This window comes from Cajanus cajan, chromosome 4 (genome assembly GCF_000230855.2).
Source record: "Cajanus cajan strain Asha chromosome 4, NIPB_CcT2T_4, whole genome shotgun sequence".
Classification (NCBI taxonomy): domain Eukaryota; kingdom Viridiplantae; phylum Streptophyta; class Magnoliopsida; order Fabales; family Fabaceae; genus Cajanus; species Cajanus cajan.
In genome coordinates this window covers 73,927,749-73,948,659 of record NC_138520.1, presented here as the reverse complement: position 1 = coordinate 73,948,659, position 20,911 = coordinate 73,927,749, and the positions used below count along the sequence as shown (strand labels likewise).

The window sequence follows — 20,911 nt, the reverse complement described above, 5'->3', positions numbered from 1 at the left end:
TGTTGAATTGTTTTTTCTTTGGTTTGTTTTTTCTTTAAACTTTGAATTAATTAGAATTGGCTCTTCATTTGAGGAATTGTCAAAAATTTGTATAGATGTCTTTCTCTTTGAATGAGCTTTTTTATTTGATGATGATCCCTCTTTTGACTTCTTGGATAATTGTTTATTTTTACTTGCAATAAGTTCTTCATCTGAGGAAGAAATTAACTATGGTGATTTAGGCTCCTTGTTTTGAATCTAAAAAAAAAAAATTAGCAAATAGTAATATTGAGATTCTTTAAGATAAGTTTTAAAGGATATAAGATTTTTTTTTTAATTTTAGTATTAAAAGAAAGGGGATATGGCAGATTCATATATTCAACAAAATAAATATTAGGAGATCAAATAATAAAAAATAATATTACAAGACAAAATTCACCTTTATATTTTAATTTTTAATACTATTAATTAATTAAATAATTAAAATTATTTCAAAATAAATGATATTAATAAAGAATAAATTATTTAATATAAAATAATAAAATGATTTTTAAGCATAATTTACTTGAAATTTTAATTTTCAGTTTCAATTAAAAAATTGTGCATTAACATGCATATAAGAGATTTTAAACAAACTAAAATCTCATCGTGACAGATAATAAGAGATCAAGGGACTTGAGTCAAAAAGAGAGAGAGATCCAGGGAGTAGTATTTATATCTTCCCTTAAAAAAACTACTTGGAAATACTTGTGCATGTGGAATCATTAAATGAAAAATAAGATCCATTACGCAAAAAATAAAACTCATTTCCCTTTCCGAATCTCAAGGAATGTATTATATGTGATTATGTATTATTGCCATTTCCGTTTACTATAAATTCCATGTTCTATACATTATTAAATTTGCGCAGCACCTCATACCATGAATGCTTCAGTGTAGCAAATAACGAATCACACAGTAAAATAGCGCAATTTGTCTTTTAGATTATTTGGATAAATTATTCTTTTGACTTCTTGATAGTTGTTTCTTTATATTTATAATGGGTTCTTCATTCATTCGAGGAAGAAATTAAATGTGATGATTTAGATTCTTTGTTTGAATTTTAAAAATAATAATTAATAAATAATAACATTGAGATTCTTTAAAATAAGTTTTAAATGATATAAGATTTTTTTTTAATTTTAATATTAAAAGAAAGGGACATGATAGATTTATATATTCAACAAAATAAATATTAGGAGACTAAATAATGAAGAATAATATTACAGTACAAAATAATTTTTAATATTACAGTACAAAATAATATTACAGTACAAAATAAATATTTCTAAATAGATGATATTAATAAATAATAAATTATTTAATATAAAATAATAAAATAATTTTTAAGCATAATCTACTTGAAATATTAATTTTCAGTTTCAATTAAAAATTATGCATGTTAAATTACTAATTAACATGTATATATTCATATTTATTAATTTAATGCATCATCTTTTTTGGTACACGATTCTTCTCAACAAACTAAATAATTTGAAAATCAAATTACTTATTCGTTTTCATTACCCTGAATCCAGTTTATTCTAAATTAACATGATATATATATATATATATTAAAATTTATGAAAATAAGAATAGTTTAATTTTTAGTTTATTACTGTTCAATTTTATTAAAATATATATAATTACATTCTAATAGTTCAATTGATGAAAAGGAAACCAAATAATGGAGAATAATATTACAGTACAAAATCCATATTTATAATTTAATTTTTAAGACTATTAATTAATTAATTTAATTTAATTATTTCTAATGGATGATATTAATAAAGAATAAATTATTTAATATAAAATAATAAAATAATTTTTAAGCATAATCTATTTGAAATTTTAATTTTTCAGTTTTAATTAAAAAATAGTGCATGTTAAATTACTAATTAACATGTATATATTCATATTTGCTAATTTAATGCATCATCTTTTTTGGTACATGATTCTTCATAACAAACTAAATAATTTGGAAATCAAATTACTTATTCATTTTCATTACCTTGAATCCAATTTATTCTAAATTAACATGATATATATATATATATATATATATATATATTAAAATTTATAAAAATAAGAATAGTTTTATTATCAGTTTATTACTATTCAATTTTATTAAAATATAATTATATTTCAATAGTTCAATTGATGAAAATAACATTTTATATAAAATTTTAAAAATGTGAGAATAGGTGTTATAATCAATTGAATAGATACACAGTATTATTTTCTTTGTCTGAGCGGAGACAATGTTTAACTTTGCAAAATATGAAAGCAAATTGAATGTTATTATATAGATTAATTGAAATAGAATGTTGATTGTTAAAATGTCTGTTATAGAAAATAATAAATAATATTCAATTATTATTTATTGAAATTAATGACGTAGTAAGTAAAAAAAAAGGATTTATATAATTATTATGCAAAGGTAATTTAGAATGATACATCAACAATTTTATTGACATAACAACATATTAGAAATATTTTAAGCTGATGTATCAACGTAATAAAAAGTAGTTTGACTTTTATATTATAAATAGATCTAACTCAACTAGTAATTTCAAATTCTAGTCCTATAAATACATTTGTTAAATATCCGAAGGGATAACTTTAACATACATGATGATTCTATCCGATTCAAATATAGTTATTTTTTGATGCTGTGGTCTATAAAAAACACTACTAGAAATAGAAGAAAAAAATATTCTTACAAAAAAAATTAGATTAATTAGGAAAAAAACACAACCTCATAGAAGGTTAGAGCCAACCACCAACACTTCTTTAAGAATTTTTAGTGAAATTATGAATTGTTTATGTCATCTTTAACTTGGGTCCGTATAAAAGGATATTAAAAAATTGAATTCAATCTCAAATATTAAGGGATAGTAATAGAAATATGTTAACTTCTCTTTCGGTTGTAACCACTCCAAAATTGTACGCATCACATTTCTGTCACATGTAACATCCCAAATTTTATACAATATTAATAAAAAGGGTTCTTTTTATTTTATGTATTTTAAATATTTATGGGATTATTAAAGGGATTTTTTATAATTAAAAATAATAAAATAATAAGTCTGGGCTCAGAACGGGCCGTTCCAAAAAGTGGAACGGGCCGTTCCAAATTTTAAAAGAGGCTTGTTTTTGTTGGCCTGGAACGGGTCGTTCCAAATGTGTAAAATGGCCTATATGGGCTTTTCCAGAACGGGTCGTTCCCAAAGGGAAACGGGCCATTCCAAGGTTCTAAATTTGCCTAAAAATGTTTGTTGGAAACGGGCCGTTCCAATGATGTTCAATCAGTGTAAAAATGGATTCCAGAACGGGCCGTTCTAGTTTTAGAACGGATCGTTCTGCTTTTTGGAAATGGGCCGTTGCGATTTTAAAACGGGCCGTTCCAGTTGCTGAATTTGCCTATGTTCGAAGGATCCGGAACAGGCCGTTCCGAATCCAGTACGGGCCGTTCCGGGGACCCCAGAATGCCTATAAATAGGAGGCAGGGGTGAAAAAAAATTATAACGGAGTGAAGGTGAAAATCTTAGAGAAAGAAAAAGAGAGAGAGAGAGAGAGAGAGAGAGAGAGAGAGAGAGAGAGAGAGAGAGAGAGAAAGAAAGAAAAAAAGGGAATCTAGAAGAGGAGGTTCTGCTCAAATTTTAGCTTCTACTTATCCAGGTAAGGGGGAGGAGAACTTTATCTCTTTAAAATTTTATATACTACTATGTTTATTTATTTATGTTATTTTTTATGTATATTTATTTAGTGGGGTGTCCCTAACCTCATTTATTTGCTTAACCTTTGATTATTTTTGTCTATAATAATTATTAAAGTGTTCATATTTTATATTGTTTCATTATTTTATAATGATTGTCATTTTTATTTATGTTATTGGTACTATTAATATATTCTTTTTACGTAAATATATTTATAATCAACTATGATATAGTTTTGTTAAAGTCTCTTTGACTCGTATTATTATTATTTCTTCACGTATTTATGAAGATAAATATTGTTCTATGGCCATAGAAGATAGAGTTTGAATTATTTGTAGTTGGAGGTTCGACCTTGGGGATTTAAATGAGTAAGAAATGAAGGTGAAATATCTTATTGTTGGTTAAGGTGAAATATCCTTTTATTGGTTTATATTATGATGATGCTCATTTATCCTGACTAGTCACTACAAGTATAATTCAAATTTTATTGTATCATGAAAATTTAATATATGATCTGTATATATATTTATATATATATATATATATGTTTAATATTGATTATAAATAATTCTGTATATTCTTTTGAGTTATTATATTTATTGGATATTGTTCTTACTCCTTTCTTTTCTTTGTTTTTAAAATTAAATTTATTATAAAATAGATGGATCTACTTGGGATTTCAGATCATTTTGCAGTTGTTATTACTGTTGTCCTACTTGGAAGGAATTGGAATATGAAGGCTATTTGATGGATCTGTTATAATTTTATTTGCCAACCATATTATTTTAATTGTAATTTTTTTTTCACTATCAATGTAATTATTATAATAGAAGTGGAAGAAAGAAATAATGTGTAAAATAATACATTATTCTAAATATTTTAGAATGATATGTCATGTAATAAGTTTATAAATATTCTTTTTCTTTATCTTTATCTTTATAAAAAAAATATTGTTAATGATATAATTGCAAAAGTATTATATAAGAAAATATATAATTATTATTATATAAATTGGGCATTATATTAAGGTGTTACATCACACAATTGCTAATGGCAGGTTATGCATCAAAAGTGGAACCAAACAAACCATTTTGAGAATAATGGAAATTGAAGTACCAGGCCTAGAGAACATAGGTAATGTATATATTGCCAATGTAAAGTAATTTTGCACTGTCTTCTAATCATAAATTACTATTTATAGTAAGCTGTTGAGTTTTATAATAAATAAATAAAAATTATATTAATAATAATATCTGATTGATTAATAGTATAATTTTTTTTTAGATTATTGATGCATGACTATTAAACTCTTATTTCTATGATTTGTTGTAATGATTAGTTTTCACAATTGATCCTATAATTAGGATTACAGTAAATAGAAAAGTTTAAATCATTGATTCTAAATGTAGTAAGTGGTGAAAACTAATGATTAAACAAACATGAAAACAAATCAATTTTCCTCATTACATGCACATACAAATAGCTTACCTGGTGCAATATATCCGTAAGTGCCAGCAAGTACTGTTCGATTGAAGGAACTAGAGTTTAGAAGTCTGGCTATGCCAAAGTCAGAGAGACAAACCTCCGATTCTAAATTCATGAGAACATTTTTGGTTGTTACATCTCTGTGAATAATTGCTGGCTTGCGATGATGGTGAAGGTATGATAAGCTATGTGCTATGCCTTTCACAATGTTGACCCTCTTTGTCCAATCCAATTCCACAGCTTCAATGTCATTGTGGAGAATGCAATACAAGCTTACCCTTTCCATGTACTCCAAAACCAGAAACATGAATCTGTTATTTAAACAGAATTCATAGAGCTTCACAATATTTCTATGCCTTATCTTTGACAACATTCTTACCTCATTCTTGAAAATCCTGTGGATTGATGGTTCATTGGCTTCTAAATTGTGGAGTTTCTTCAAGGCCACTACTCTACCACTAGGTAGCTGTGCTTTGTAGACACTACCATAACCACCAGCCTCTATGCAGTATTTGGTGTCAAAACCTTCTGTTGCTTCAACTATGTCTTAGTATGCAATTTTACTGTCATAGTTCCATATTGAAAACATGTCACCATTTTTTGTTTCTTTTGATACAGACTTGCAACTTGCACCTTTAAACCAGCAGAGGAACACATATGCAGAGAATAGAAGAGCAACTAAAGAAGAGTGAGGAAGCAAAATCGTCAATGGAGTGTTGGCTATATTATTTGATTTGTGGGGAGAGGAACGACAAGAAAGGAAGCGGGTCATGCTGCCACACAAATTCTCATTTCCACTGAATGCATCAGGATGGATAAGAATTTTGGAGAGAAACTAAGATTTCACTCTCGGGGGAGTTGTAAGACAAGTTAACATCTTCAATGCTACTAGCGAACTAGGAATGGTTCCACTTAGTTCATTATAACTGAGATCCAACATCCTTGTGTATTTGATGAAAAATGAAAACAGAATGATAGGAAGAGTAGAGAGCAAAAACAGAGCAAGACAAGTTCTTAGTGAGCAATCAGTTTTTTTTTTTCATTCACGTTTTTCTTCATATATGCAAGTTACAATACAACTTCTGATGTTACAAGCTTAGTATTCAAAAAATGCATTCATTGTTGACTTAGTTGTACTACCCACTTTTACCTACTGCATATTTACCAAAAACATACACCAAATCACCTAATTTTTACCTAAAACAGATTGCTGTCAAAACAAGCACAGTACAACATATTTTGTATTCAAAAAATATCAAGAAAATTCTCGAAGTCTAACACTCCTCCTTGAGATTTTTCTTGAGCACACCAAGTCTTGATCTTAGTATTTCAAATTGACCCTTGGAGAGGGCTTTGGTCATGATATCTGCAATCTGTTCCTCAGAGCAGCAATGCTCCAATCTGATTTCTTTTGATTTCTCTGCTTCTCTAATGGCATGAAACTTCACATTAATGTGCTTTGTTCTTCCATGTTGGACAGGATTTTTAGCAATAGAAATAGCAGATTTGTTATCCACCCAAATGACAGTAGCTTTATCTTGAATCTGTCCCACATCTAATAAAATCTTTCTCAGCCAAATAGCCTGATTTGCAGCAGCTGCAGCTGAAATATACTCAGCTTCAGCTGAAGATTGAGCCACAACATCCTGTTTCTTTGAATTCCAAGAAAAAACAGCACTGCCAAATGAAAACACATATCCAGAGGTGCTTTTACAATCATCAATACTTCCTGCCCAATCACTATCTGCATATCCTTGAAGTTCTCCACTTTCATTGTTTAAGAAATACAAACCATAATCAGTTGTACCTCTTATATATCTCAAAACTCTTTTTGCTGCACCAAAGTGAACTTGACTTGGAGAATGCATGAATCTGGAAAGCAAACTTGCAGCAAACATTAAATCTGGTCTGGTTGCTGAAAGATACAACAAACTTCCAATTATACTTCTATAAACAGAAGCATCTGCATTATTTTCACCATCATTCTTTGAAAATTTTTCATTTGCAACCAGTGGAGTAGCAACAGGCTTACATTTCTCCATGTGAAACTTCTTCAATATCTCCAAAGCATATTTTCTTTGTGAGATGAATATTCCATCATTTTGCTGAGAAATCTCCATTCCAAGAAAGTATTTCATTTCACCCAAGTTAGTCATTTCAAATTCTTTCTCCATGTCCATCTTAAATTGGTTTAAGGAATTTGATTCATTTCCTATAACCAATAAATCATCAACATACAAAGACACAATGAGTTGCACTTCATTGTTTGACTTCTTCACATACAAGGTGGCTTCATTTTCACTTCTTTTGAATTCCTTTTGCAGAAGATAACCATCAATTCTGCTATACCAAGCTCTTGGTGCCTGTTTTAAGCCATAAAGAGCTTTATGCAGCTTATAAACTTTATCTTCACTTCCTGGAACCTGAAAACCTTCAGGTTGATCAACATATATATCTTCATCAAGCAATCCATTTAGAAAAGCTGATTTTACATCAAAATGATAAATTTTCCAGCCAAGCTTTGCTGCCAAAGAGATCAGTAATCTGATTGTATCATGTCTTGCAACAGGTGCAAACGTATCAGAAAAATCAACTCCATACTGTTGGAAGTAACCTTTTACTACCAACCTAGCCTTAAGTTTGTTTACAGAACCATCAGGATTGAGTTTAGTTCTGTAAACCCACTTAACACCAATCACTTTTTTATTACTTGGCCTATCAACAAGTTGCCAAGTTTTATTTTTCTCAATCATCTTTATCTCCTCCTTCATGGCAGCTCTCCAGCTTTCAAACTCAGCAGCTTCTTCATACCTTGTAGGCTCTAATGCAGCAACATTGCATCTTGCATAAATATCCTCCAAGGTTCTTGTACCTCTCACTGGAAATTCAGTGTCACTGTCATAGTTCTCTTCATCATCTTCAGAATTTTGCTCTTGCAAAGTGTCTTCATCAACCAGCCCTTTACTTGAGCCTTCAGCTTGATGTTTCTTCCAATTCCATTTTGAAAACTCATCAAATTTTATATCTCTACTAACAATAATTTTTTTTGTTTCCAAGTTGTATACTCGGTATCCTTTGGAGTTGATACTGTATCCCAAAAAAATACCAACTTCACACTTATGATCAAGTTTATCTCTTTTCACATTTGGAACATGCGTGTAACACACACAACCAAATATTTTTAAATGCTCCACTGAAGGCTTCCTTCCACACCATGCTTCATAGGGAGTTTTACCCTTCAATGCTTTGGTAGGCAATAAATTCAGCAAGTAAACTGAGGTATTTACCGCCTCAGCCCAAAATATCTTTGGAAGACCTTTTTTAAAGAGCAAACACCGAGCCATCTCCATCACTATTCTGTTCTTTCTTTCACTCACTCCATTTTGTTGAGGAGTGTAAGGAACGGTGAACTGATGTTGTATTCCAGCTTGATCACAAAACTTTTTAAATTCCCCTGCTGTATACTCAGTTCCATTGTCAGATCTGAGTTTTTTAATTTGACAGCCAGCTTCATTTTCAACCAAGGTCTTAAACTTTTGAAATGCAGCAAACACATCTGATTTTTGTTTTAGAAAAAACACCCAACTCATTCTTGTAAAATCATCTATAAATAGCAAAAAGTATTTGTTGCCATTTAAAGATGCTATGCTCATTGGACCACACACATCAGTATGGATAAGCTGTAATTTTTCCACAGCTCTCCAGCTTGCTACTGCAGGGAATGGCAATCTACATTGTTTTCCAAATTGACATACATCACAAACATCAACATCATCTTCTATGGAAGGTAAGTTTTGAATTAAGCCATTTGAGCTGATTTTCTTCAAGGTGGAGTAACTAAAATGACCAAGTCTTTTGTGCCATAAAACAGAATCATCTACTGAACTTGGAAAAGCATGCATAGCAGGTTGCTTCCATTCTATTGGAAAACTCTTATCTTTCATTCTGATAGACATTAGCTCACACCCAGAAGGATCAAATATGGTGCATTTCATGTCTTCAAAATGCAAAGTATAATTCTTTTCAAGCATTTGTCCCACACTTAGAAGATTTTGATTTATCTCAGGCACGTATAAAACATCTGAAATATATTTAGTACCTGAGGAAGTTTCTACAGCAATAACTCCTTTGCCTTTAACTTCAACACTTTCTCCATTGCCAACAGTGACTTTTGAGAAGTGAGACTGATCCAATTCCTTGAAAATACTTGCATCATTTGTCATGTGATTTGTGCAACCACTGTCTATAAGCCACTCCTCCTTACTTCTGTTTGCTAAATAACAAGAAGCAACAAATAAATGCTCCTTATTTTGTTCTTCATGCTCAACAACTTGGGCTTGCTGTCCCTGTTGTTTTGCTTTGCTTTTGCACACTTTCTCCACATGACCAAGCTGGTTGCATGCCCTGCATTTGACTCCTGGTCTAAACCAACAGAAATTTTCTGTATGATTCTTTTTCTTACAGTAAGAGCAAGGTGGATACTTATCTTTCCAACCTCCTCCTTTGTTGCTTTCTTCTTGTTTTTTTTCTTTTCCTTTCTTCCCACTAAATGGTTTTTTCCCACAACTACTGCTGCCTTGACATTTGCCTTTGGTATTAACCACAAAGGCACCTTCAACATTTTCTTCCATCCTTAAGGATCTTCTCTGTTCAGTGGCTTGTAAAGCATTTACAAGTTCTGAAATTGATATATGAGAAAAATCCTTATTTTCTTCAAGAGAGGAGATTTTTGACTCAAACCTCTCCGGAAGACATACCAATATTTTCTCCACAACTCGTTGATCACTGAGTTCTTCACCCAATAATCTGATTTGTGTAACCACTTTAGAAAGCCTGTCAGCAAACTCCTTCACTGTTTCAACTTCCTTCATTTTGATGGCTTCAAATTCTCTTCTCAAATTTAGCACCTTCATCCTCCTTGTTCTTTCACTACCTTGGAACTCTTCCTTGAGTTTGTCCCAAGCCTCTTTTGCTGTATCAAGATTCAAAATCTTGATAAAAACATCATCATGAACAGCTGCTTGTATGATGGCAAGTGCTCTACCTTCTTTAGCCACTTCATCACTATGAAATCTTACCTGAGCCATTGTCGGGTTGTCTGGTAAAGGAGCTGGGTTGCCTCCATTTTCCACCACTTCCCACAAACTTTGAGCTCTAAGATAAGTTCTCATCTTTGCAGCCCACAAATCATAATTTTCTCCAGCAAATACTGGAGGTGGAGGTAAGGAATTGCTACCGGAAGCCATTGGTTGAAGGTTTTTTGAGTGGATTTCTTGCTGGTTTTCTCTCACACACAGAAACTCTGTTTTTCTGATTTTCTTTTTCTTTCTCCCTCACAGACCCTAAAAGATCAATGAAGCTCTTGATACCATGATGAAAAATGAAAACAAAATGATAGGAAGAGTAGAGAGCAAAAACAGAGCAAGACAAGTTCTTAGTGGGCAATCAGTTTTTTTTTTTCATTCACGTTTTTCTTCATATATGCAAGTTACAATACAACTTCTGATGTTACAAGCTTAGTATTCAAAAAATGCATTCATTGTTGACTTAGTTGTACTACCCACTTTTACCTACTGCATATTTACCAAAAACATACACCAAATCACCTAATTTTTACCTAAAACAGATTGCTGTCAAAACAAGCACAGTACAACAGATTTTGTATTCAAAAAATATCAAGAAAATTCTCGAAGTCTAACAGTATTTCACACTCCCAAGTTGATATGGAATTTCTCCCCTGATTGAGTTATGGCTCAAATCAATCAAAGCAAGTGAATCAAGGTTGCCAACATGAGAGGGAATATTTGCGGTTATTTTGTTATTGATCAAAATCAACATTTGCAGTTTAGAGCACGAAGAAATTCTCACTGGGATTTCTCCTGTCAATATGTTTCTAGACATGTCTAGAACAATGATTTTAGACAGTTTTCCAACGTCAGCAGGTATTGCACCAAAAAATTTGTTATCTGAAATATTCAGATACTTCAGTTGGGTCAATTGGGTATGCTTATGTTGGATCATGTCAGAAATCTCATTACTGGACAAGTTTAGATCTGTCAATTTAGTAAGATTATGCAAGACTGAGTATCTCACCAGTGAGACTGTTGCTATTAAGATCTAGAATCTGAAGGTTGTTCAAATTCCCTATTTCTAAAGGTATGGAACCATTCAACTTGTTCCAACTAATGGATAAATATATCAAATTGTTCGATAGACCAATCTCCATAGGTATTGGACCAATAAAACTATTATTACTTAAACCCAATTGAATCAGATTCCTCAGCTTTCCTAATTCCACGGGGATAAGCCCACTAATCTGATTGCTATCAAGAATCAGAGAGTTAATCCTAGACAACTGACCCACAGAAGGTGGAAGTGAACCACTAAGCTTGTTTCTAGCCAAGTTTAGTGTCACCAAATTCCTTAGATTTCAAATGTCTGATGGTATAGTTCCCTTTATATCATTAGAGGATAAGTCGAGATGAGTGAGTTTGGAAAGGGTACCTAGTCCATATGGAATGCTCCCAGTGACTCCATGTGCAGCAAGGTTGAGGTGTACAAGGTTTGGGAAGCAAGAAAAGTTGAATCTCCCCAACTTGTTTCCCAATTGGAGTTCAGAAGGGAGAGAAATGTTTGTTATTCTTCCAGCACTGTTGCATGCAATGATGCAATGCCTGGCCAGTGGCACCGAGTTGGAACATGGTTAGTGTAGCCACTCCACCACTCACTTTCAAGAAGAGCGTGTGCTTCTGCATCTAGTGCTGACGATTCAGATGCTGTATCTGATGCAATTGCAATGCTCACACAAGTCCAAGGGATAACTAGTATATTGTACCAAACTACTACCACCATATAATTGGGGATTGATAAAACCATGACTATACAGTAAATAGTACAATTAAAGATGATTATGTATGGTCAATGACTTAAGTATAGATACATTAGCCAGGATTATTATGATAAATATTTATAATAGGAATTACGATGAAGGTTTTGCACTTTTTAACATCAAACACCTCCGTGTTGCGAGTTAATTAAAAAAAAAACCATTATGATTCATCCAATAAGTTGACTAAATTCTCTTGACCATTGCATGCAGTTGCACACAAGGGGTCTTTATCGAGATAATCGCCTCCAATTTTGACTGTTTCAATGCAACAGCTGTTTCTCCATAGGAAAACAAATAACAAGAAGTTTGGTAAATAATATATTTTAAAGAAAATAATTGTTTCTTTAATTTTTTTTAAAAAAAGCCTTGATTAAAATAAACAAATACACATGTTAATTAATCACAGTCACAGCTTGTAATTAGCATGTTTTGCTTTAGCATGTGGTCCTATGGAGTTATTATAGCAGCATCTTTATTCTTTCTCCCGTTTGCTCTTTAACTCTTGCATATAAATACTCTTCACTCTTGTATTCCATTCCATGAGTAAAATTCAATAAGAACTGTTCATTCACATTTAAAGTCGGTTTGGATACAAATTTAAAAGCATTTCTAAGATATACCAGAAGTTGTACCGTTGCATTTGGGGTTGCTTCTATTGACTATGATGGTTTCTACTCCTTTGATTTAGGGTTTACTCCGTCATTTCTACAACCTTCAATATTATGACCCTGCAGATCACACCAAGTATAGTAATAACGAGGTATGATCTCTTCAACCTGTTCTCTTCAATCATTTCGCTGCGGGGTGAGTGTTTTTGGTTACATCGGTTAAAATGTAACAATATAGAAAGTCACTTCTATTTACATCGGTATCATTTACATCACTTCTGCAACTGATGTAAAGCACCTATTTTAACTGATATAAAAAAACTCTATTAGTTACTAATAATATATCGGTGCTTCAATGATCAAAAGTAAAGTTTTAACCGAGGTAGGAGGGGTTAATTAATATCCGTAATAAACAAAACTAAAGAGAAATTTGGAACTAAAATCACAAAGACAAACTTGCTCTCTATAACAAGAGGTGGGGAGAAGAACTAGACACAAAATGTAATGTATTAATATCAAAATGCAATGAAGATTGGTTTTCTCACCTCATAAGAGAGAAGGATTTTTCTTACTAAAAATAATTCACGTGTATATAAACAAAAAAAAAATCTGCAACAGTCATACGGAATCAAAATATCACTGAAAAGCAACAAATCCGAACCAAGACATCTTGAAAGGTTCTGAGACTAACCATGGGACTCTAATTATTCATTGTATGGGCCCCAAGTTTGGATGAAATCTAGTTACAGATGTTACACTGATTTACCGTGGTACATTAAAAATGGGGGAAAATCTCACTCCTCTTATTATGTCTCTTCAAACTAATAGGTAGCTTTGGTGGAAAACTTAAAAAGCATGTAATGCTTATAAGGCTTTTCTGGGGTGACAATTGTTGAAGGGAAATTAGGATGATTCACTGAATCAGGGAATGCTTGAGTCTCCAAGCATAGTCCTGCATGAGCACGGTACACATATCCACCTTTCCCCTTCAGATCCTTAACATAGTTACCAGTGTAAAACTGCAAACCAGGAGCATTTGTGTACAACTTCAACACTCTCCCAGATTTCTTATCATGCACTGTAGCTGCTAGCTTGATCTTTTTGCCTTTCTCACCATCCAGCACATAATTGATGTCATAGCCTTTGGTTTCAGCTAGTTGGTTGATCCTGCTTCCAATAGTGTGTGGCTTAAGGAAGTCATAAGCAGTTCCTTTCACAGATGCAAATTTGCCTGTGGGAATGAGTTTGCTGTCAACAACTGTGATTTTGGAACCAAAGATCTGTACCACCTCATTCAGAATATTGCCACTGTTTTGGCCTCCTAGGTTCCAGTAAGCATGGTTGGCCAAATTCACTGGAGTTGGCTTGTTTAGAGCTTTTCCATTCATGATTATAGCCAATTGGTTTTTCCCGGTTAGAATGTAGCTCACTGTTACTATGAGATCACCAGGGAATCCTGAAACACAATCGGAGAACCCAAAAAATTACTTACATAAATAACGTGATCACAGTCTAAAGATTTAACTCCTTTAAATTGAACAAAAAGTAATCTAGGTTGTTTAACGAGAAAATCAACGGTTGATATTCCAATTGATTCATGTCATGTTATACAAGTGTGTATATATATATATATATATATAAAAGGAGGGATTCATTTACTTTAAGAATAAGTTTACCTAGACTTACTCTCTTCAATAACTCATGTTTTATATCAAATCTCAATGATCCAATTATTAAATTTAAAATTCTTAATACACAGATCAAATCTGTAAATTTTTAAAAATTTTGAAAATTATTTGATACTTCGTTTCATTAATATAAATTGACGGATAATCATAAAATCATTTTATACAATGATTTGAATTAATGAAACGAAGTATCAAATAATTTTTAAATTTTTTTAAAAATTTGCAGACTTTATTTATGCATTAAAAACTTTAAATTTAACGGTTGAATCGTTAAAATTTAATGCAGAACATGAGTTATTAAACAGAGTAAGTCTATCATGGAGTAAACAGATCCTCCTCTCTATATATATATATTAACCATATTATTGGTATAGAATTTTTTCATCAATTTTGTCAATAATTAATCTTTGTTAAAGAATCTAACTAATCATCTTTAGTATAATCTCTCATTCAAATTATGTGTTTTTTTTTTCTTCTGTTTACGAGACTTGAATTCGAGATCTCTTTTAAAGAAATCATATTCAATATCATTCAAACTACCGACTAATTGTTATATATATATATATATATAACACATTAACCGTTGATTTTATTATCAATAGCTGATATTACATAATCTACCCTTTAAAATGAGTTGTTTACATTTAAACAAATTCTTTAACTACTTAGGAGCAAGGAAAATAATGGCATATTGTTCACCTTGTTCACCATCAACACTGTGGTAACTGAAGGTAATCCTGGGACTTGGACCTTCCCTTTGATACCTTTTCACTGTCCAAAGAACATCACCAAAACCTCTGGATCCACCTAATTAGTAGGACAGGCAGAGGACTATGAGTACATTGAATATGAGGTACAGTGGTAAATGGACTGTAAAACTATGGTATAAATTCTCTGCTAATTAAGGTTTTACTTATGGTTAAACATACCATGAAGTGTGTTGTTTCCTTCATTAGCAACTAATTTATAATGGATTCCATTAAGAGTAAACTGAGCTCCTCCAATTCTGTTAGCAACCCGGCCAACAGTAGCTCCAAAGTATGTTGAATCGTTCTGCAGATAGTTTGGCATGCAATAACTCAGGTACAATTGAATTTATCCACTATACGTGAGAAGTTAGATATAAAACAAAATAAGAAAACTTTGTGATGTTCTAATTCCTTCGTCCCAACTTCCACCATGTAACTTTTAGTAACAGTGCCCTCAAATGGTGTATTGTGAAATGTACCACTACCGCTTTCACCTACTACCAGTCACTAGTGTAGTGCGTCCTTTCTACAAATTGCCACAAATAATGATTTATTTTTGGAAACTTGGAAAAAAAATGTAAAAGTATAAGAAACAATGCCACGGATATAATATTTTTGTTATAAATTCAAATACAGAACTTCAAAATAATATTTTTGCTCTTCCTACTTTTAATTAGTTATTTTTTTCTTATTTTTTTTTCCTTTGAATGTATACTTTATATATATTACTTCTCCAACAAGCCAAACAACTTTTCCCTAAATAATCATCTCAAACTACTATCTTTGTGTCCTTTTGTAAAATTATATTCTTAACTGTGTGCCATTTTAATCTACTACTTTTTTTTGTACCTCTATCTTTAAATTGAATTTAATATTTTAAAAAAAAATCAATAATTATTACAAACCTTATATCACAATTTAAATTATTTATTTTTAATTTATATATTTAATTTTTATTTATTAAATACTTTAAATATATAAATTAAACATTTATTTTGTATTATGTACAAGATAAAATACTAATAGAAAAGCAGAAAACTAAAATAACTTAAAAACATTCTACTTTATTTATTTTAGAACCTAAAAAATAAATAATAATATAAAAAAACTACTGTACTTTTATGAAACATATACTTTTTATTTTTTAAAAAAAATAGGAAACGTTTTTTCTTCATTTTTATTACAAAAATATGGAAATATATTAAAAATTAGTAGTGTAAAAATATCATTATTATTTAAGACATGATCAGGAATTTCATACTCAACCTATATATAATTACTCCAATATTGTATTAATATATAATTAATTAACTAAAAATATGATTAATACACATTAAAGATTTATGCAAAAGAAAAAAAAAAGAAAAAAAATCATTATTTCAACTCATGTCCCATAGCATGGACTTTGGACATCATTGCAACCCCAATATTCCCGGGGATCGCAGAAGTCCTTTTTCATTTACATGATATCATTTCCTCAGTTCTAACCTACACACTTTAATGTGTATGCCAACACACCTACTCGTCATTACTTTTAGAAGGGATAAACTATTAGATAATAGAAAGCGATACATTTTTATATGTTGCCAATTGAAGAAAAGAAATGTCAAAGTGCAAAAGCGATAACGAAAATTATCAAACGCAACCTTCAAAGCATAACTTAGACGTGGACCCCTTTTAATTGAATTAATAAAACATGTGGACCTTTTTTTCTTTGAACTGACATAAACGTCAAAGATATCCTTATCTCACATACATATAAAAAAATACCGATAACCTTAAACAAATAACAAAATGATACCATCAAAGTAAACAAAACGAATAAATATGAAACTCTTTTAACTCAAAGATATGTACATATTAATTTGTCGTTAAATTTTTTAAAACAATACCAAAATAGTTCATCAAAGGTGAAATCTGATTATCACTACTAGAGTAGTTTAATATCGCTAATAAATAAAAATTAATCTAAGAACATGTATCTTAGGTGTACAAGAAAATAATAAAATAATAAGACGAAAATATGAGGAAGGAAGTGGTGACTAGGAAATTGTGAGGAAGCGACAAACTATAGTCCAAATCTTAGCCTTGCATTATTTTTCTGAAACCTAAATATTAATAGCCATCACATGTTTGAACTAATCCAAGTTGTTGAACAACGAGGATATTCTAGCTTTTCACCCAAAAAAAAAAAAAAAACCATAGAAGGTATGAAAGTCTGAAAAACACAATAATTAACAAATACATGCAACAAAATATTTGGGAGAAAAAGTACAAAGTAGACTCACAGTATAATCCTTAACTGAATCATATCCAAGAACAACATCACCCAGCTTTCCTGAAAACGAATCACAGAGAAATTAAGAAGTAAAACAAACCAAAATTGGCGCTAAAAGAATCAACATTTGAAGTTTTGAGCAGTGATGAGAAGCATACCATTCTTATCAGGAAGCACAAGGGACAAAATTGATGCACCCCAGTTGGTGACCTTCAAAGAAAGGTCACCTTTCTTGAGCTCAAATATTCCTATCTTTTGCTTCTCAAGAGAGCAATTGACAAAGCTAGAAGGAGCTAAGAGCAGACATAGCAGCAATACAAAGATCTTGGTCATTTTTTCTTGCACAGGAATTCAGTAAGAAATAAGGATCAAAGCATATAGGTTGTAGTAGTTTATATGAAGAAAATGAGGGGAAGAAATGATTAAAAAGATATGAATGGGAATAATGAAAGGCAGTGGGTAAGAGTGCAACAAAGCACTTGCCTATTTCTGGCTTCAGGCCACAGTTTATATGATACTCTGACTAGGCCATGTTGGGCCGAACGGGCTCGCCACATTAGTGGGCCCGTCGGAGGCACTACTTATTTGTCATCACGTGCTCACAAGTCAACCAATTTATGTGTTCTAAGTTTTTCAACACTTTTTTAAAATAAACAAAATTTAGGAGAGCAGAGGACGCCCCTTAATTTAAGACAGAGAAAGTGTCTGGACTTTAAAAAAAAAAAAAAAAAAAAAAAAAAAAACCTAACTAGAAGTGTCGAGTTCTGACTATAGCTTGAATTTGAATTCAAATATATAACTGTGTTAAGTATTTGAAGTAAAAAAATTTATAAACCATAATAATCTTATCAAGCTCAAAGAATTGTATTTTGATGAAAAATACATGCTTTTTTAATAAAAAAATACTTATAGAAGAACTTGTATTTAATTTACCTCCAAAGAGATGAGTGATGATTCGAACATTAACCTATCAAATTTAAAACCTTATCTTCATAAATCTTCTGCAATCGACTTTACTGAAATTTTCCTATTGATAAATTTATTCTCAGAATATCATGTTATTTTTTCTTCGTAAAAATTGATTAAAATGAGAAACGCAATTAAAATTTTAAATATTCGTGAAAATGAAAGAAAAAAAAAATAGTCAGAAAGCCTAATGCATAACAACACATTGATCCAACAGAAAACAACTAAATTGGGCCTCTGTAACCCAAGTATAAGGAATATAAACCCAGACAATAGGCCTTTGACGCTTTCTTGAGTATAAGCCTAGAAACAAAAAAAAATCACGGGAAAATAACAAAACATATATAGCCCAACCTAATATATCGATCCAACAAAAAAAAGTGCGTAATGCACAACAACCGTCAAGCACACACACACAAAAAGTGAATTGGGCCTTTACGACCCAAGTATAACCATTATTTTAGAACCAACGTAAAAGAAATTGTTTTAAATTTGGAAAATATTACCGCATCATTTCTTAAGTGACAACTATATGACTGATGTAAAAAGACGATATAAAATAACATTTTGTAGTAATGTGGCATCTAGATCTATCTCTAACAAAAAGAATAAAAAGAAATGAATATCGAGACTAATTAATGTTATTGCATCCAATTAAACAATCATTGGGAAATTAAGAATCTTTGCGCCTTCCAATTTGCAAAATTGCAATTTTCTATATACAACAATCCGCAAATAATTAAGCTAAGAATGAAATATTGCCACAAATTAATTGTACAAGGCAATAGTATGAAAAAAGAATTATGTTATAATATTTTAAGACAAGTTGTAGATATCCTACCTTCCCAAAATTATCCCATTTTGAAAATATCTACTTGTATATACTATATTATGGATTTAAAGATGAAAAAAATATGTAAATAATACATAGTACCATCATAAGCCTTATGAAATATCGAAGCATACAACGAATTATATGCGTTTCAAAAAGATTGAGACAATAGAATTATTACAAATATTTATGTTGGTCCAACACTCCAACTTCTTGTAGTGCTCCTTATGAGTCTTTCTTATTTAAAAACCATAAAATATAATATGACATGATGGGGATCATGCTTCTTTATTTCCATCACCAAATACATAGAATTTTGCTTAGACGACACAAAAGGCAAAAAGTGAAGTACCAAAAGTAAAATTTCCAAGAAACAATCCAATAGCTAGCTTATATCCATTTCCAAAATATATACACCCATCACTGACGGACATGCCACCATACACTGTGGATCCAGTCTCATAGGACCATAGAATTTGGCCAGTCTTAGCGTTGATTGCATAAATAGGTCCTTTTTGATTTGTTGAACCAGCAAAGACAATGCCATTAGCTACAGTAACAGGACCACTAGCAGTGGCATTACTAGGGTTTGCTGTGGACCACAAGATCTTGCCACTGCTTGCGTCCATTGCCACCCACCCTCCACTAGTAGTAGTCTTGTTCGATGGTTTAAGAGTGAAGTTCTTGCCATCTGAATTTGCAATGTTACTATATACCCTTTCTTTGTCACTTGCTGCTCCCCATGTTCCACCTCCTGCAACCCCACCTGGTCCAGCTTCCTATACAAATCAAACACTTCATTAATATTTAACATCTCTTTCTTTCTCTCCCTGTATATCACGATATATTAATTGCCTACTCTATAGGCTCATAAAAACCAACACATGGATCATGCACAAAAAAGTATAGAGGAATTAAAAATGTTACCGTAGACCAAATGAGCCTGCCGTTATCGCGGTGCAACGCCCAAGCAAAACCACTCTTTTGAACAGCAACAACAACGTCTTGTTTTGTTCCATTTACATCAATCGTGAGCACCATCGGTGCCTCCCCAAAATCAGCATCCGGGTTAGGACCAGGTGGACATTTAGGCGTAGACAAATTGGATCACGAAAGGAACCATATGTCATATCCTCCCAATTGGTAGAACCATTCGATTTTGCCACTGTCCAAGTCTAGGGCAAGAATTGAATCAGACTTATTGTCTGGCTCAACACACTCGTCAGGATGAGTGGGTTGTGTTAAGTTATTCTCTTTTTGTTGACATTGGCGTGTGTGCAAAGGGGCAGAATACAAGTTTCCGGTGGCAATGTATATGTGGTTCCTTGAGGCATCTATTAAAGGGCTACTTCCCCAAACTGCTGCTCCAGCATAATCTCCTTTTTTGCCATGATTATCAGGCAACATGAATGTTTGCCACAAAATGGCACCAGATTGGATATCAAGCTTTGAGAAGCTGCCCCTAAAGATGCAACATTCTCCTATTGTTAGGTCTTCTTCTAGTGAAGATGTCCCAACATAATAAGCCCTGCATGCAGTATAGATGGAACTTCAGTGCAAAGAATATTAATTTGTACAATAAGCTTTTCATTAGGTGATGTTATTTATACAAATGACTTGAAAGTATTTGGTTATAAGTATTAAAGACTATCCATACTTTTGAGTACTTTTAAATACTA

General features: G+C 31.6%; 2 protein-coding genes and 1 pseudogene across 2 annotated transcripts; all 3 read right to left on the bottom strand.

Moving 5' to 3' along the window:
- Window positions 1–4,998: 4,998 nt before the first annotated feature.
- LOC109795932 (uncharacterized) lies at window positions 4,999–13,208 on the bottom strand (annotated as a pseudogene).
- Window positions 13,209–13,340: 132 nt separating this feature from the next.
- Window positions 13,341–17,919, bottom strand: LOC109796818 (uncharacterized). Its single transcript, XM_020356630.3, has 5 exons — window positions 17,593–17,919; window positions 17,445–17,494; window positions 15,337–15,460; window positions 15,107–15,214; window positions 13,341–14,175 (listed from the first exon to the last, which is right to left on the bottom strand). Exons 1-5 carry the CDS (start codon window positions 17,765–17,767, stop codon window positions 13,541–13,543), a joined length of 1,092 nt encoding a protein of 363 aa, XP_020212219.1. The 5' UTR covers window positions 17,768–17,919; the 3' UTR covers window positions 13,341–13,540.
- Window positions 17,920–19,552: 1,633 nt separating this feature from the next.
- On the bottom strand, window positions 19,553–20,446 carry LOC109795926 (uncharacterized). Its single transcript, XM_020355495.3, has 2 exons — window positions 20,160–20,446; window positions 19,553–20,011 (listed from the first exon to the last, which is right to left on the bottom strand). The coding sequence occupies exons 1-2, from the start codon at window positions 20,271–20,273 to the stop codon at window positions 19,553–19,555; spliced, it is 573 nt and encodes a 190-aa protein (XP_020211084.1). The 5' UTR covers window positions 20,274–20,446.
- Window positions 20,447–20,911: the final 465 nt, after the last annotated feature.

Coding starts and splice junctions, on each gene's coding strand:
- LOC109796818 (XM_020356630.3), bottom strand. CDS start 17,767: ATGACCAAGATCTTTGTATTGCTGCTATGTCTGCTCTTAGCTCCTTCT. Junction 15,461..17,444: donor ATTCAGTTAAGGATTATACT/GTGAGTCTACTT, acceptor AACTATCTGCAG/AACGATTCAACATACTTTGG. Junction 15,215..15,336: donor AGGAAACAACACACTTCATG/GTATGTTTAACC, acceptor CCTACTAATTAG/GTGGATCCAGAGGTTTTGGT.
- LOC109795926 (XM_020355495.3), bottom strand. CDS start 20,273: ATGGTGCTCACGATTGATGTAAATGGAACAAAACAAGACGTTGTTGTT. Junction 20,012..20,159: donor GCAGGCTCATTTGGTCTACG/GTAACATTTTTA, acceptor TGATTTGTATAG/GAAGCTGGACCAGGTGGGGT.